General features: G+C 56.9%; 1 protein-coding gene across 1 annotated transcript in view; it reads left to right on the top strand.

Annotated features, from left to right (window-relative positions):
- MN1 (MN1 proto-oncogene, transcriptional regulator) overlaps positions 1-14,464 on the top strand; it is a 47,018-nt gene extending 32,554 nt beyond the window's left edge. The window contains 1 exon segment of the mRNA XM_028528700.2: positions 11,445-14,464. Within this exon segment, the coding sequence (XP_028384501.1) occupies positions 11,445-11,626 (182 nt within the window). The 3' untranslated portion in view covers positions 11,627-14,464.
- Positions 14,465-15,219: the final 755 nt, after the last annotated feature.

The raw sequence follows: 15,219 nt of genomic DNA, 5'->3' as shown, positions 1-15,219 counted from the left end.
GGGAGACCAGGGCCACAGTGAAACAGGGAGGGCATTTCTGTTCTGTAAGGGTTGAGGGCTCAGGAACCAAACTAGCAGTGCTGTTTGCACGTAGACACGTTTCTGGGGAGCAGGCATTGAGTGCCTGCTGGGCTCCTGGCTGCTCCTTCCTCCTTGTGTGAACTTGGACAAGTGACGTCACCTTTCTGAGCCTCAGGTTTAGGCAAACTGCAAAGGGCCAGATAGTAAATATTTTAGGTTTCTGGATTATATAGGCTCTGTCACACTTTGCCATTGTTGTGTGAAAACAGCCATAGATAAAATGGAAACTTAGGAGCAGAGCTGTGTTCTAATAAAACTTTATTTATAAAAAAATCGGCTGTGGGCCAGATTTGACCCTTGGACACTGGTTTGCTGACTCAGCCAGGTCCTTCTTCTGTGAAGTGGGGCTGAGAGAATAGAAGGAATTAGTGAGTCTAACAGAATGAACTTGTGATAGGCATTAACCGCTGTCATTGTTAACACCCTCACTTGTCGCTCCCGGCGGCCCTTCCCAGTAGATGGATGGTCTCATTTCACAGGGTCAGAGAGATCAGGCGACTTGCCCTCAGCCCTTCTGTTGCCTGACCTGGGGTGCATCTCTGTGCCTCTTTGTGCCTCAGTTTCCCCTCCTGTAGCCTCAGAGAGGACTGTGATGTCAGTGCACAGGGTTGGTGGTGAGGTCCGTTGTGCAGGGTGGGTGGGGGTCAGGGATGTGGAGGCACAGAGGGGCGGAGTCCCTAGCAGGGGCCACTGGCTTGCAGGGCTGGGATTAGGACCCGAGCTACCCACACCTGACTCAGTTTTCTGGGGGGCCTGAGTTACAGGCTTCTGGCTGGGAAGCTGCCAGAGAGGAATGGCTGGAGTTAGCCCGGAGCTCCGAGTACCATTCCCCTGGGGGTGGAACTCTGACCGCCGCCCCCCCCCCGCCCCCCCCCCCGCCCCCACCGCCACTTGCTTAGATTAGAGAGCACACGGGCCCTTGTCTCCAATGAGGGAGTGTGTTCCTAAGGCAGGTGTCTTGCTCCAGAGCCAGAATGGACAAGGTACAAGCCTGCTATTAATTTGGACAGATACCTCCTTGAGGTACCTCCTCTGCTCAGAAGCCTTCCTTGGCTTCCCTGTGCTTGGAGGAACAAAGCCAGGCTCCTTCCTGGGGCCGTCAAGTCCTCTGTGACATTTGAGCTTCGCGCCCTCCTCTTCCTCTGGGTCCCCTCAGGCCCCAGATCAGGGTCCATGGGCTGGCCTCTTGTTCTTCCAAAATAGCCACGCTGGCTTTCAGAGGCCCCTCTGGCTTCTCTTGCTGCAAAGCTTCGTTCTCATCCTTAAGGCCCCCTAACACGTCCTCTGCTCTGCGAAGTCTTCCCGGATCCCTGCCTGCCCCCGGGGTCCTGTGACGCACGGCAGCCATGTGCTCCCGTGGCCACCAGCCATGCCGTGTTCTGCAGTTACGTGTTTCCCATGGGCTCTGTCTCAGGGTCACCCTTCCGGGCCCAGAGCCCAGAGAGAAGACCCCGGGGCAGCTCCACTCGGACCCTGCCTGCCTGCTCGGTCTCTCACTGTCCACTCGGCCCAACCCGCTGTCCTTCCCAAGCCAGGGACACACATTTGGGCGTGACACTGTAGCCCACGGACTCCTCAGGGGCTGCCCCAGGCCCTGCTGTGGGGGAATAATTACAGCGGCTGGATGTGGAGCATCTCCTGGGTGCCCTGCATGCCCCCCGCCCTTGGTAAGGTGGGAGGAACGGAACTCATTTCCTGGGAGCATGACTGTCTCACAACAGACCCTGCCAAGCCCTTCCTTGAGGCCATGGCAGAGTTAGGGGACATTGCCAGGGCAGGCAGGCCACTTGCAGCCCCGTTGACCCCCGCACGAAGAGATCAGAAAGCCTGCACAGACCCCTGGGTGGGCGCGCCGGGCCGATGTCCCCAAGAGCCTCACCCAAAGCGTCGGCACTTCAAACACTCATTTTTTTAAAGTCCAGACTTGTGACCAAGTCGGGTTTTTCCTCCAAATGGGTTAAAAGCAATGAGGTTCTAGTTCTACAGAAATATGCGTGCATATTTGTCCTGCTTTACAACAATCATTGTTGAGTGGCTTACCGCATGGCAGGCAACGTGCCGGGAGCTCAGAGGCCTGGGCTGCTGGTGCTGGGTTGCTCCTGGTAAGCAGGTGAGGACGCTGGGGCTCAGAGAGGGACAGTGTTCTTCCCAGGGTTACCCAGCACCCGGCCCAGTGCCGTGGGGGTGGACTGCAGCTGACAAGGTGAGAAAACAGAGTTGGGGGGAGGAGCTGTGGTAGAGACAGGGGCGGAGAGAACCTGAAATGTAAGACTCATACTAGTGCATTTCTTGGGACGCCCGGGGTGCCCGGCAGGGTGTTACGTGCTTTGCTCACATTAGTACTGGACCTCCCAGTGGCCCTATGCGAATTACACTGCCTGCGTATCCATTACATGGAGGAGAAAACTGAGGTCGGAGACGTGAATGTCCCCAGAGCTGAGGCTGAATGAAACGTGGGGCTCCGGACTCGCTGTGCAGAGCTGTCTCTGCACACGCGCCTCTGTGGACACTGTCAGGAGGAAGGTGCGGCCTGAGGGGTCGGCCCGCAGCCCCCCAGTCTGTCACGTCTCGGCAGCAGGCAGGCCAGGAGTGGCCTAGGGGTGTGTAGGGCTGCATCTGTCACAGGCCAGTGACCACGTGGCTGGAGGCGCCAGGAGGAGGAGTCCAATCAGGGGTGCTCAGGCTGGGGTGAGGGGCCTGCCCCGTCCGTCCATCCTGTGGACTCGGGTCCTCGCTGCCACCCGGCGTGTCTCCTCCTGCAGGGCTGGGGACGGGCCTGGAATTAATTCAGCCCCTGCCGCATCCCTGGGCCCGCCCCCAGCTCTCGGCGGCCTGGTTCCGAAGATGCCCTTGCTGCTCGCCTCAGTGGAGCCCTCAGCCAGTTTTCAATCTAAGTGACAGCTGCCCTCAGCCAAGTCAGCTCCGATTAATTTCCAAGGGCTTCCAGGGGCCTGGCGGAGCTTCTCACGCAGACCGAGCTGCCCCGGCGGCTGGCGTGAGACTTCTTCCTTACCCTGCTAGGGCCCTGGGGAGGTGGGGTCTCACAGGGCCCCTCCTGATCATGGATAGGGGAGCCCTGGGGGCCCCCCTGCCTGTCAGGAGCCTGCACGCCTGCCATGCGTTGTTCCCCATCACCTGGGACTCGTGTGGAACCTCTCAGGCGGCGTCCAAAGCCTTGAATGGGCCTCCGGGTTTCCTTGGTGACTCTGTCACCCGGGCTGTTTTTGTCTCGTTGGTGAGCATCAGAGCCCTGTCTCTGAGTGTTGATCTCAGAGGAAGAGAGAGAAGGAGAGGTGGGGAGGAGACGAGAGGCGTAGAGAGAGGTTGAGAGAGAACGAGAGAAAGAGAGATTGAGAATGGGGGTTGCAGACGATAGAGAGAGTGGAAAGACAGAATGGAAAGAGGTAGGACCCACCCCTTTGGGCCACGACCTTTTACTTTTCCACGTGACTGTGATAAAGCCACAGACTTTGGCATCAGACAGACCTGGGGGCGACCCTGGCTCTGCCACTGGCCGGCTGTGTGACTGTGCACCAGTGGCGTTCCCTCCCTGAGCCTCAGCTGACCCCCCACCCCGTAGAAGGGGCCGAGTGCCGGGCCCTCTCGCCCTGGGTGCTGGCGTTACCTGGTGAGATCGAACGCCGCCTGGCCTGCAGGGAGCCCAGGGGCCGGGCATGCTGTGATGTCCCCGGAGCTGAGCGACGTGGAGACTGGTCAGCCTCCTTTTTCCGTGTCTCGGTTGTCACAGTGACGCCATTGCTAGATGGCGATGGGAGGGCAGGGAAGGGGTTGGGGGTGGGGATGCAGACAGAAGGCTAGGCCGAGGAGTGGCCAGTCCGCTGGCCTCTATGAGACGCCCAGGTGGGGTGTCACCAAGGCTGCCATCCTCAGTCCCCAATCCTTGGGATTTGGGTGCTGGTCCCTGGGGCTTAGGTTAAGGCATCTTGGTGTCCCTTGTTTTAGGAGAGCCCCAACCTACCGTCTACACTGAGTGTGAAATCTCACTGCCCCAAAGGGACAGCAAGAGTCGGGGGGGTTGTACATCCACCTGCCACCAGTCATTGTAGAGGGGACCAATTAGGCCCAGAGAGGGGCAGTGCCTTGCGCAGGGTCACACAGCTAGCAGGTGAAGAGCTGGGATGAAAATAGGAGTCACGTATTCAAATATGTAACAAATCTTTATCAGGTGCTTACTGTGTGTCAGGGACCAGAGAGACAGCTGGGAGCCATGTGGGCATCCAGGCCAGGCTCCTCTGATCTTCCCAGGAGGGAGAATTATCTCCCCTTCCACAGATGGGGAAACTGAGGCCCGGCAGGCTGAGCTTGACCAGTGTTGTGGATCTGGTGAAGGGTAGAGTTGAGATTCAGACGGAGGTGGGATTTGAATCCAGGCTTCTGAAGGCACGGTGGGGGCTCCCCCCATCTGCCGAGCATGGGGGAGGAGTTGAATGGGGGTTGGGGGTTGCTGTTTCTCTGCGTGGCTGGCGGCCGTGTGGACCCTCTTTGTGCTGCCCGACATCTAGCTCAGACACTCTGTTCCTGCCCCTGAGTTCGTGAGTCCCCACCTACCACATGGCCCAGGGAGAGAACACGGTCAGGCAGGCGGGGTGGGGTCCTCCTTGGGGTTGGGGGACCCTGCAGGGCGATTCCAGTGGGCGTGGGAGCCAACTTCACTGGGGTGGGTTCCCCTGCTTCCCCAGCGGTGGGTTATTAGAGATGGGCCCCATCACCGTGTTAAAAAGTCTGTGACTTCGCTTACCACCCGGCACGACACTCCACTCCTGCTCTGATGGACGGTGACGGTACCTGGCACGACGGAACCCGGGGTGAGTCAGCAAGGAGCTGGGCGCTGTCCCCGACCCATTTTGTGGAGAAGGCAGCCGAGGCTCAGAGAGGAAGTGTGCCTAGCCCAGGTCAGCCTGCTGGGAAAACGTCCTGGGGACTGCTGTGCAGACTTTGCTGGCCTGACTCCGCAGCTCCGCCCACGATGTGTTTCATCTTCGGTGGCCTGTGGCTGAGGGACCCTGAACTCAGGACTCCCCTCTGGCAGAGTGAGGTGTGTCGGCACCTCCCTGCAGCCAGCTGGCAGTGGCTGGTGGTCTCGTTACCATGATGGTGGTTGGGGGCGGGGTTATCATCTGAGCGCCGGAGGAGGGGGGTCGTGTATATACCTCAGAGTAGGGGGCACCGGAAAAACATCAACACAGAGCTGACAGCTGGGTAGGATGGTAGGGGTCAGCAGGGATGAGGAGGGGAGGGCGTTCTGGGCAGATGAAACATCCGGTGCGGTGGGGGAAGGGTCAGGTTCCCACGAGGGACCATGGAGCTGGGGCACTGAGAGCTGAGGCTGGCAGCCGAAGAGGGAAGCAGGCCAGGTCATGTGAAGCCAGGGACTTGATCCTGGGGGCACTGGGGAGCCATGGAAGGTTGAAGCAAGAGAGAAAGGTCTGCTCTGATTGGTGCCTCGGGAAGCTCACTTGGCTCCCAGGGGGAAATGGGCTTGGGGACCAGTGTGGAAGCAGAGAGAGTAGCGAGGCCACTGTAGGAGGCAGGAGGCAGTGGGGGCCTGGACCAGGGCGGGGACAACAGAATGGGGGAGAGGAAACAGGTGGACTTTGGAGGCAGCCTCTTCCCGCCCTGGTGCCTGGACCCCGGGGCATGGGGAGGACTGCAGAGCCACATTCAATGCCCAGGACTTGCCTGGGTGCAGTGCCAGCCTTTCTTGGAGATGGGGAGTAGGAGTGATGAGGGGCATGGATGTGTTTGGGGGACCTAAGGGACTCTCGAGCCGCAGGACAGAGGTGCCGAGTGGACGTTGGGTCAGCCTTGTGGCTCCCAGGCCAACCTCTGCTTCTTGGCCCAGTGGCCCCGCCCCCCAGCTGAGTGGCAGCTGTCACAGATACCAGCGTCTCCCCCAGTCAGGTCCAAATAAAGGAAAAACCAAAATACATTTCCCTTTGTCGGAATCCGGCGAGGGTGAGTGGGGCTAGAGTCATTCGCAATTGTGTTCTGGGGCCCACACTGCTCCTTACATAAGCTCGGAGTTAAAAATACACACGGAATTCTAATTCGCCTGCTCTGCCCGGGATTGCACCCCAGGCCCCCGCCCTCCAGCCTCAAAGGTCAGGGGGTGGGGCAGGCCCCTCGCACCCATGCAGCCAGAGAAACTGCCCCCTAGCATGGAGCTGGCACATGGCAGTAGTAGCTCTGGCTGCCTCCAAAGCCCCATGCTGTTAAAGGATAATGTGTGTAATAATCTTAAGAGCAGCTAACCTTTTCTGAGGGCTTGCCATGTGCTAAAGACTTCACCCACTTCATCAGCTCAACCTCCCAGCAGCCTGTGAAGTAGGTTCCCATTTACAGCCCAAGTTCACGGTTGTCCAGGCCACATCCTACCCTGGATTAGCACCCTGGGAGCCCTTCACCTGGGCGCCAGCGGGAGCCCACCTCTGACTCCCACCATCTCCACCCTTCCCTCTGGTGGGTGGGGGACAGGAGGAGGCCAAGCAGGAGTGCCCTCTCTGAGGGTTCGAGGACAGAGCAGTGGCTGTAGATCCCACAGAGGCAGCTCCCTCACCTGTGGAGGGTAGCAGCCTCCCCAGCGAGCTCTCCGTGCCTGAGCACGTGGCTCACCCAGTCCCGGGAACCTCCAGTGCAGAGCAAGGTGGTGACAACGCTCGTTTTGCTGGCTTTAAAAAAAGAAAGAATAGAAAACTTGGCCCCCTCCGTGGGCGGCATCTCCAGCACTGAAAGGAACACGAGGTGTCCCTAGGTAAACAAGTGCGTGTTTTTTCCCTTCTCCCTTCACCCCAGTCATGGCCACAGCAGAGGGGTCACTGAGCCAGCCCAGCGGGTCCCCACTCGGGCCTGCAGGCTCGTCAGCAACAACACAGGGCGGGCGGCACCAGCCTCCCAGTGCCGGCGGGAGCAGGTGCTATGCTGGGCAGCGTGCTGCACGCGTTTCTTGCATCCTTTCACTCACTCCTCCCAACTGCCTCCCTGACACCCGTCCAGTTATTTCCCCCATTTTCTCGGGCTGAAGTTCAAAGCCCAGGGGATGTGAGCGAGGCGGACACTGTCACTGGGAGCCCCGTAAGTAAGAGGAACGGAATTATGTTCCTCATGCACGCTCCCACTTTTTGGTACTGGCTTGTGCCTCTCCCCTCCCTTTCATGGAAGTTACCATCCCCATGGTGGATGGAGATTCGAGGAAGACAGGACCCCAGCAGGTCTCAGCGTCGCAGTGGGGTGAGCGGGAAGGCAGCCGGTCCCACCATAGCGGGATACGAAGTCGGTGGCAAAAATGACTGAGGGAGGAACTGTGGGTCCAGGGAGGGGGGTGTTGGGATGGGGCTGGATGGATCCACAAGGCCTTGTGCCTGCGGACAAAGTGCAGGTTCAGGAGTGGCCTCTGGGTGGTGGTGGGTGGGGGTGCAGCGCACTCCAGCTCCAGGCCCTGCCCTCCCTGCCCCGTGTGTGGTGACTGATGTGGTCCCTTCCGACCCAAAGGAGGATGTCCTTAAAAACCATCCCCAATCCTTTCCTTGCTGGGCAGACACTCCATCCTGTGAACTAGAAGCCCCTCTCCCCAGCCCCTGGGCTTGCTTGCACAGGGCAAGGCACAGTCGGGGTGATGCATTTGGAAGTTTTTAAAGAATGTATTGATTTGAGAGCGAGCGAAAGAGAAACATTGATGTGTTGTCCCACTTATTTACACATGCATTGGTTGATTCTTGAGTGTGCCCGATGACACTCCTGCCTGCCTCTGGGAGTGACCTCCCCGCCCCCAACCCACACATGCACCCGGCATCATTAGCTTTTTCTCTTGCATGGCCTCCCCAAGCCGCTCTGCCCAGGGCCCTCTAGGAATCCCCACCTCAAGCTACAGATGAGGAAACTGAGGCCCTGCAGTTAGGGACCAGCGGCTCAGGTATGGGGGATCCAGGAGCCCATATTGCCCTGACTCGCTGCTAGGAATCCTGGGTTGAAAGGAGAGGGCAGGTGTTCTAGGTGGTAACCTGGTGCCAGGTGACTCCTGGGCAGCTCCCTGCCCCTCGGAACCACCGTCTTCCCACCTGTCAGGTAGGGATGAGGGCCACTTCACAGTTGGTGCACGGACCCCAGCTGAGTGCCTGCCATGTGCGGGGACCACACCCAGCCTGCCCCTCCCCCGTGCGGACACAGTCTGATGGGGGAGGCCGACAGCTCCCAAACGGGACAAGATCCCTCAGATTCCGTGGTGTCTGCCCGTGCCAGCGCTGAGTAGCTCCAGGGTCTGCCCCCAACCCTGGGAGCTTGGCAAAGGGGTGCTTTTATCTCTGGATTCTGGCCGGGGGGGCCGGCGTGCCTGCTGCCCCGGGAGCAGGGGCAGAGGGCCTCTCCGGAGCTGGGGCAGGCCCTGACTTGAAACAGCTTCTGCAGGACTGATTTATCGGCAGCCACTCGGCAGCCACTCGGCAGCCTGGGGGAGCGGCGGTCCCAGGGCGTGCCGGGTCCCCCCGGCTGGAATGAATCTGGCGGGAGGATGAGTTCGGTCATGCTTGGGTTGTCAAGAACTGAAGAATGATAATATTCTCTCTTAAAAATATTCCCCATGGATACCAAACTCTCTTGCTCGTCCCAGGCGGAGGCTGCGGAATCCTGCAGCACTGCTCTGTGATGTCAGGGCAGCCTCTCATCCTCTCTGAGCCCGAGGGGCCCCCTCTAGCTGGGGGGAAGGGTCGCCCCACTGCTGAACTTGCTAGGGGGTGGAATTAGGTAATACGTGAAAGTGTTCAGCTGTGTGCTGACTAAATCCACCCTACGTAAGAAGGCCAGTTGTCTTGGATGTAGGCCCCCCTCGTGCTTCTGGGTAGTCAGTAACTTGGGAACCAAGTATCCTTAGGAAATTCGGCCATTTTGGTCAGTCTGGAACCGTCATGCAGCAAAACTAGGTCCTGGAAGAGTCCTTGAGCCTCCTGGGAGCCCAGGAAATGTTGATGCCCCTTCATGCTCCTCATGCTGCAGCCACAGATCAAGGGGACAATGTGGCAGGGGCTTGGGCCTGAGTCTTATCTTTCTTCGGCTGTGCAAACGTTGGCAAGAGGCCTTGGTTTCCTGTCTGTCAAATGGGCATGTGCGTTGCTGGAGCTAATATGTGTCCGTGAAGTAGGGGACCCCCTTCACAGCTGCTCTCTCTGGCGGGTGCTCCACTCCTGCCAATGATCTTGCAATGGTTGGAACAAAATTCCTTTTGCGGGTCCTAAGCGGTGGGGAGCAGGGCAGGCGCGGGCTCCAGAGCAGAGGCGTGAAGGCTGTGTGTCAGCAGGGCTAGGATCCAAGGCTCGCTGTGTGTGCTACGGGACCCTGCATCTGATGCCACCAGCTTCCAGGTTACCTTCTCCCCGGGAAGCCTGGGGGTGGTGTTAGCGGCATCCCAGTCCCACCACTACTGACTGGCGTTGAAACCGCAGGCTCACAACCTCAGCTTCTCCTTCTGAGAAATGGGGCGAAGACTCCGATTTCACAGACAGGAATGTGTCCGCCTGGCCATACCCAAGAAGGGGCATGAGGCTTGGGGGCTAGTAAATGGCTGTAAGGACCGCTCACTTCTGACCTCCCAGGTACTAATGACAGTCCCTCTCAGGGGAGTCTCTCTGTGAACCAGGCCATGACAAGGCCCCGAGGGAGACAGCATCACCCCCATGTTAGCAGCGAGGACCTGGGGCTCAGAGAGGGAATGTGGCAGACACCTAGCCACACAGCGGTGGGACTGGGATTCAAGCCCCAGTCTGTGTGTCTCCAGAGTGACTGTGTTATGTCACTGTCTCCTGTCCTCCTCAGGAGGGGCATGCAGACAGTGTCTGCCTTGTTTCCTGCTGGATCCCCAGGGCTAGCACCGCACCTGGCACATGGAAGGGACTCAGTAAAGGCTCATTAACTGAATGAATGGGAGCAGGAGCAAAGGTGAGAACCTACCCTCCAGCCCCAGCTCCTCCCAGCAACCCAAAGCTGGGTGTCTCTGGGGCTCCAGGGCGGAGGCCCAGACCCAGTCAGTCACAGCTTGGCCTTGGCTGCCTGGGCCTGTCCTTCTGGGAGGACTTTCTCGGCTCCCGAGGGAGGCCTCGCTGTTAATCCCAGAGGGCGAGGTGGGTGAGCTCACTCTTAACCTGGCACGGGGCCCTGGCTGGGTCTGTGGGTTGTGCTGAGGCGGGCGGGCCGGTTAAGGAGTTCAGTGTTTGGGTGTGCTCTCTCGGCCCAAAGTTTGCCCTCCACCCCCCAATCCCAGCTTTTCTCATGTCTACCGAATCAGAAATTCATCATTAGCCCACCTTTATAACCCAGCTGTGCCCCTTCCTGGCTGTGTGACCTTGGGCTGGTCACCTCTCCTTTCTGAGAGTCAGGCTCTGTAAAAGGGGAATAATGAAAGTATTCATCAACATACAGTAGTAGGCCTCAGAACGGAACCGTTGGTCACCAGGCAGCAGTAAGTTAGCAGTCCTCCAAATGACTGTTCCATTCCTTCCCTGCCTCTGAACTCCCCAGTTCTTGCTTTATTCACATCGTATTCATACTAAGGTGAGAATGGTTGTCAAACTACCTTCCCCCTCAAGGGTGTCTAAGCCTGATATCACTATGACCTATGGTGTTTCTGGTGCTGTGTGACTGAGTGAGAAGGAAACTGAGGGAATTTCACTAAGGGGGCAAGGGGAGGAATAGATTCCCTCACCCTCATCCCCCAAAGTCCCTTCATGCTACAGCTGGGGATGGGCGAAGGGCACTGGTCTGGTTGGAGGAATCCAGACTTTTAGTCTTTACTGCTGTGAGCAGTTCGGCACCTTATTTAAGGAAGTTTCCAGCACCGAGTAGACCCTTAGCAACTGCCTTTCTGGAAGGTGACCAGTCAGCGGTGGTCTGGACCTGGACTGTCTCCCCCACCACCCTTTCACAGCGTCTGATGCACTCCCACATGCGCTTCAGCGTCCAGTTCAGATACCTCTCCTCCAGGAAGCCTTCCCAACTTTGCTCAGGTCCAGTTAATCTTTTGGGAACTCAAGCTCACGGGAGATGAGCAAACCCCAAGTTTACCCTGCCCGAGGCTCCTATCTCCCAAGGGTGTAAAATCATGGCCCAGGGGGAGGCCTTTTCTTGGCTGAGGTCTCACTGCCAAATCAGAGACCACAGTGGGTGCGGGGGGGGGGGGGGGGCGGATTCTAACCTTCTTACCGGCCATCTCTGGATCCCTTCAGAATGCGTTTAGGCACACAAAGAGGGCACAGCCCCCACCTCTCTTCTCCTGCCTCTCCGACTGCACCCCCCGCCCCGGGGGCCTCCCGCAGAGCTGAGTGTGCAGCTAACATGCTCTCTTCCTTCTTTCTCCGCAGCCCACGACCTCCCCGCGAACAAGGCCTCAGCAGCCCAGCCCGGCAGCCACTTGCAGTGCCTGTCTGTCCACTGCACAGACGACGTGGGCGACGCCAAGGCCCGAGCCTCCGTGCCCACCTGGCGGTCCCTGCACTCCGACATTTCCAACAGATTCGGGACATTCGTGGCCGCCCTAACTTGAGATGACAAGAATGCCCCGCCCCCACCAGGCCCTTCCCTCCCGCCTCTCTCTCCCTCCTCCCCTCACCCTGCTCCCTACCCAACAACCCTGATCATTTGAAAGGGCCACTATTGCTGAGTTGGATGAATTATTTTCTAGGTTGGTACCTGCTTAGTGGCATATGGACTGGAAGGGGTTAATTTAAAGGGGGAAAAAAAAACCTCAAAAAAAATTTTTTTTAAACGAGAAACTCTGTCTGCCACAGTATGTTACCAGTGTTAACCCTTCAGCAGTTAGCAAACTTTTGCTTCAGCCTTTTCCCTGCTAGATAATTCCCGTTTTTCTGTCATCTTGGCATACGGTTTTTAGATGACCTCCTTCTTTGTTTTATCCCCATGCCGCTGTATGTCCAAGTATTGTTATTTCATAATGAGACGAGAGTTGCTTTCCTTTTTTATTCTCTTTTATTCTTGTTCCCCCCACCCGTGCCCTTGCTTTTTTTTTTTTCCTTTTTGCTTTGTTCACTGCTTATTAAAATGGAAATCCTGGAGAAGAGTAGTTCTGGAATATTGCCGGGTGGAAGTCCCATTGTCATCACGACATTATATATTGACATCCAACTGTCATCGGTCAGGCCGGAGCCAAACGAGGAACGCCCCGCCCCATCCCCCTTAGGTATTGCGCCTGGGATTTTGTTTTGTCTGTTCCCCGAGAAAATAGAGAGGTTTTCTTTCCTGCAAACCACGCTCAGCCTTGAGCTCCGTTCTTCTCTCTCCTGCGGGAAGCGGTGCCTCTGCGATGGAGGTGATGGCGTGGCCAGCCCGCTCCCCGGCGCGGGAAGCAGTCAGAACCTTTGACAGCGGTGCTTCCGCTCCTTTCCGGGCCTCTCCGCAGACGCCTGGGCTCCGAGTGTTCACGCTGTGCCGAGCGGTGCTGGTCGGCTTGGGGCGTGGAGGCCACCCAGCTCACAGTCTCTAGGGATTGGGGGCTCCAGGCTCCAGCTCTGCTGCAGCCAGGCCCCTGGGTCTTGGGTGCTGGAGTTGGGGGCAGATCAGTTCTTAGCCTTTGACCTTTCCTGACAGCTGTTCCCAGCTGGGCATCGCTGGGGACGGAGAGGGGGAGCCTGGGTGCATCTCCCCCACCTCTCCTGGTTGGTCCTCACACTTGCTATTTTACCACCTCCAACCTGGGCAACCACCCATCCCTGGAAAGGATGAGGGGGCCCCAGGCTCAGCTTGCTGAGCCCCCCTCTCCAAGCCTGGGAATATGTCTTTGCCAGGTTTTGCAGACTGCTGAGGGCCAGAGCGAGGAGGAAGGGAATTAACTCATGACTTTGATACCTGGGCCTTGTTTTTTGAATCCTAGAATTCTTTCCCCCTTTCGGTTTAATCTCACGCTATTGCAAAATTAGAGTCACATCACATGTGTCTCATGAAGAAATAACCTCTCTTTGAGAAGCAAGGAGGGGCGGCTGGGCCAGCAGGGCTCCCGGACCCGAGCAAGGCCTGTCACCTGGTCCTCCTGGAGCCAAGGTCACCAGAGGCCCAAGCTTGACAGGAGCAGGCACTTTTGGGTGCTGCTGATGCCTACAAAAGGCTTGAATGACTTATGGGGGAACAGGCGGGGAGTCACTGAGATTCCAGGCTGGGTCAGACAGGAAGTAACTGATACCACTTCACCCAAATTGACGACCCATATTTAATTTGTTTTTGTTAACGACCGTGTCTTACTACACAATAAATTCCCCATTTTGAGCCTCACCCCACCTCTTCCCCCTGGGTCCCCAGAGTTTGCAGACCTGGCTTTTTTTAGCAAGTGACCTGCAGACTTTGGGCTCACCATCCAAGGTCCCCATTGTTTGTTTCAAAGAGCTTTTCAGCCAAGGGAGAAGAGCGTCCAGAAAAACCTGGCTCTTCCCACAGCCCCCCCCCCCCCCCCCTTCTTTCCTTCTGCTGGCTCTTTCGGATCGGGTCGGAGCCTGGACAGTCCCAGGTTCTTGCACGGACAGTCTGACCGGGGGCTGACCCCCTGGCCGCCGAGGGCAGGCCGAAGCAGGCGGTGTGACTTTATCAGAAGAAGGTGTGAGCTGATTTGGTTCCTGAGTCCTGCCACCAAAGGAGAGAAGAGGGGAGAGATGTCCCCGCCCCCCACCCCCGCCACGGCGGCAGGAGAATCAGCCAGTCTGAGCAAAAAACGCCGTGCCCCCTCTGACTCCGAAATGTACAGCTGTTTTGAGAGCTTCATCATTTTATTTTTTTAAAAAACAGGAATGATTTCTCCTTAATTGCTTAAGGCCGGGGAGCCAAGCGTCTTGACTTCCGTCTCCCACTTGCCCCGCGTCGAGTCCGTCAGCACTTGGCCATCGGCTCGTGGTCGTCGCAACCTCGGAAACCCCTGAAGTCTTAAACTTTCTCGCTCCCTACGACCCCAGAATGGAACAGCTTTAAAAATAGCCTTAAGCAAAAAGGATGTTATTTCATTAAATTTGGTTTAATAGAAGGAATAAAAGCAAATTAAAAACACACCCAGCCCATGAGACTCCGAACACTGGTAATTGGTACTGCATAGCAAACTCTTCGGGAAAGAAAATGGAAACGTTGTTGCACATGTAAAATATGAGAACTTAACTCTGCTGTGTGTTAGGCAATCCTGTAATCTTTTTTGACTCTTAAAAGAAATTCATTTCTGAAATGCTTGGTTGGAAGACTGTGACAATAGCTCATGAAATTGAGTGTTATTTTTTTCTTTCTTTTTTAAAAAAATATGTAAAGTGCAGTCTTCTGTATTCATGCATATTGTATATACCTGTATATGTTTTCCTGAGCAGCTAAATAACAATAAATATGACGTTAATGGTGACTGTGGCACATTTGTGGGTGGGGCTGGCTTCATTTTTTTTTCCCCACCTCTCCCCTTTTCCCATGGGCCTCTTCAAATTCCACGGGGGATGGGAGTGTAGGAGTCTGGATGCTGTAGTGTGTGTGCATGAGTGTGTGCGTGTGTGTTCATGAGTGTGTTGCACACACGTGTGCACACACGTGTGCGCACGTGTGTGCATGGGTGATTTGATGTGAGTCTAAACTGGGTCATCTCAGAACTTCTCTGCTCAGCACTGGTGACATCTGGCTGGATAATTCTCTGGTGGGGACTGTCCCATGCACTGTAGGATGTTGAGCAGCATCTGAGGCCTGAGGACACCAGTGGCACCTCTTCCCCTCCTGTGCCAACCCAAACATTGCGCAGTGTGCCCTGGGAGGCATCTGAGAATGACTGGCATCTGATCAATGCCGGAGGGAAGGAGTAAGGAGAGACCCAGGTGGCTGTGTGGTGTGATGGTTATTATTTTGGGTCTTGGAGGTCAGTTTCAGAACTCAGGAAGCTTTGTATCCTCCTGCGTGTTCAGTGGCTTCTCAGTGCCTCCTTTCCCTCGTCTGTGAAATGGGTCTAACTTGTGGCATTGTTATGGAAGACGATGCAGTAAGTGTGGATGCAGCTCCCAGGAGGGCTCCACGCTTGCGGACTGTTGGTGCCACTCCTGGATCCCAATGTGGCACAGCTGGCAGCATTTTAGAGTCTGTTCCTCCTGGGTTGGTTGCTGCTTCCTCCACCGATAG

Source organism: Phyllostomus discolor, chromosome 13, assembly GCF_004126475.2.
Source record: "Phyllostomus discolor isolate MPI-MPIP mPhyDis1 chromosome 13, mPhyDis1.pri.v3, whole genome shotgun sequence".
NCBI classification, from domain to species: Eukaryota; Metazoa; Chordata; class Mammalia; order Chiroptera; family Phyllostomidae; genus Phyllostomus; species Phyllostomus discolor.
The sequence above is the reverse complement of the archived record's forward strand: the minus strand, read 5'-3'. Positions and strand labels throughout refer to the sequence as shown.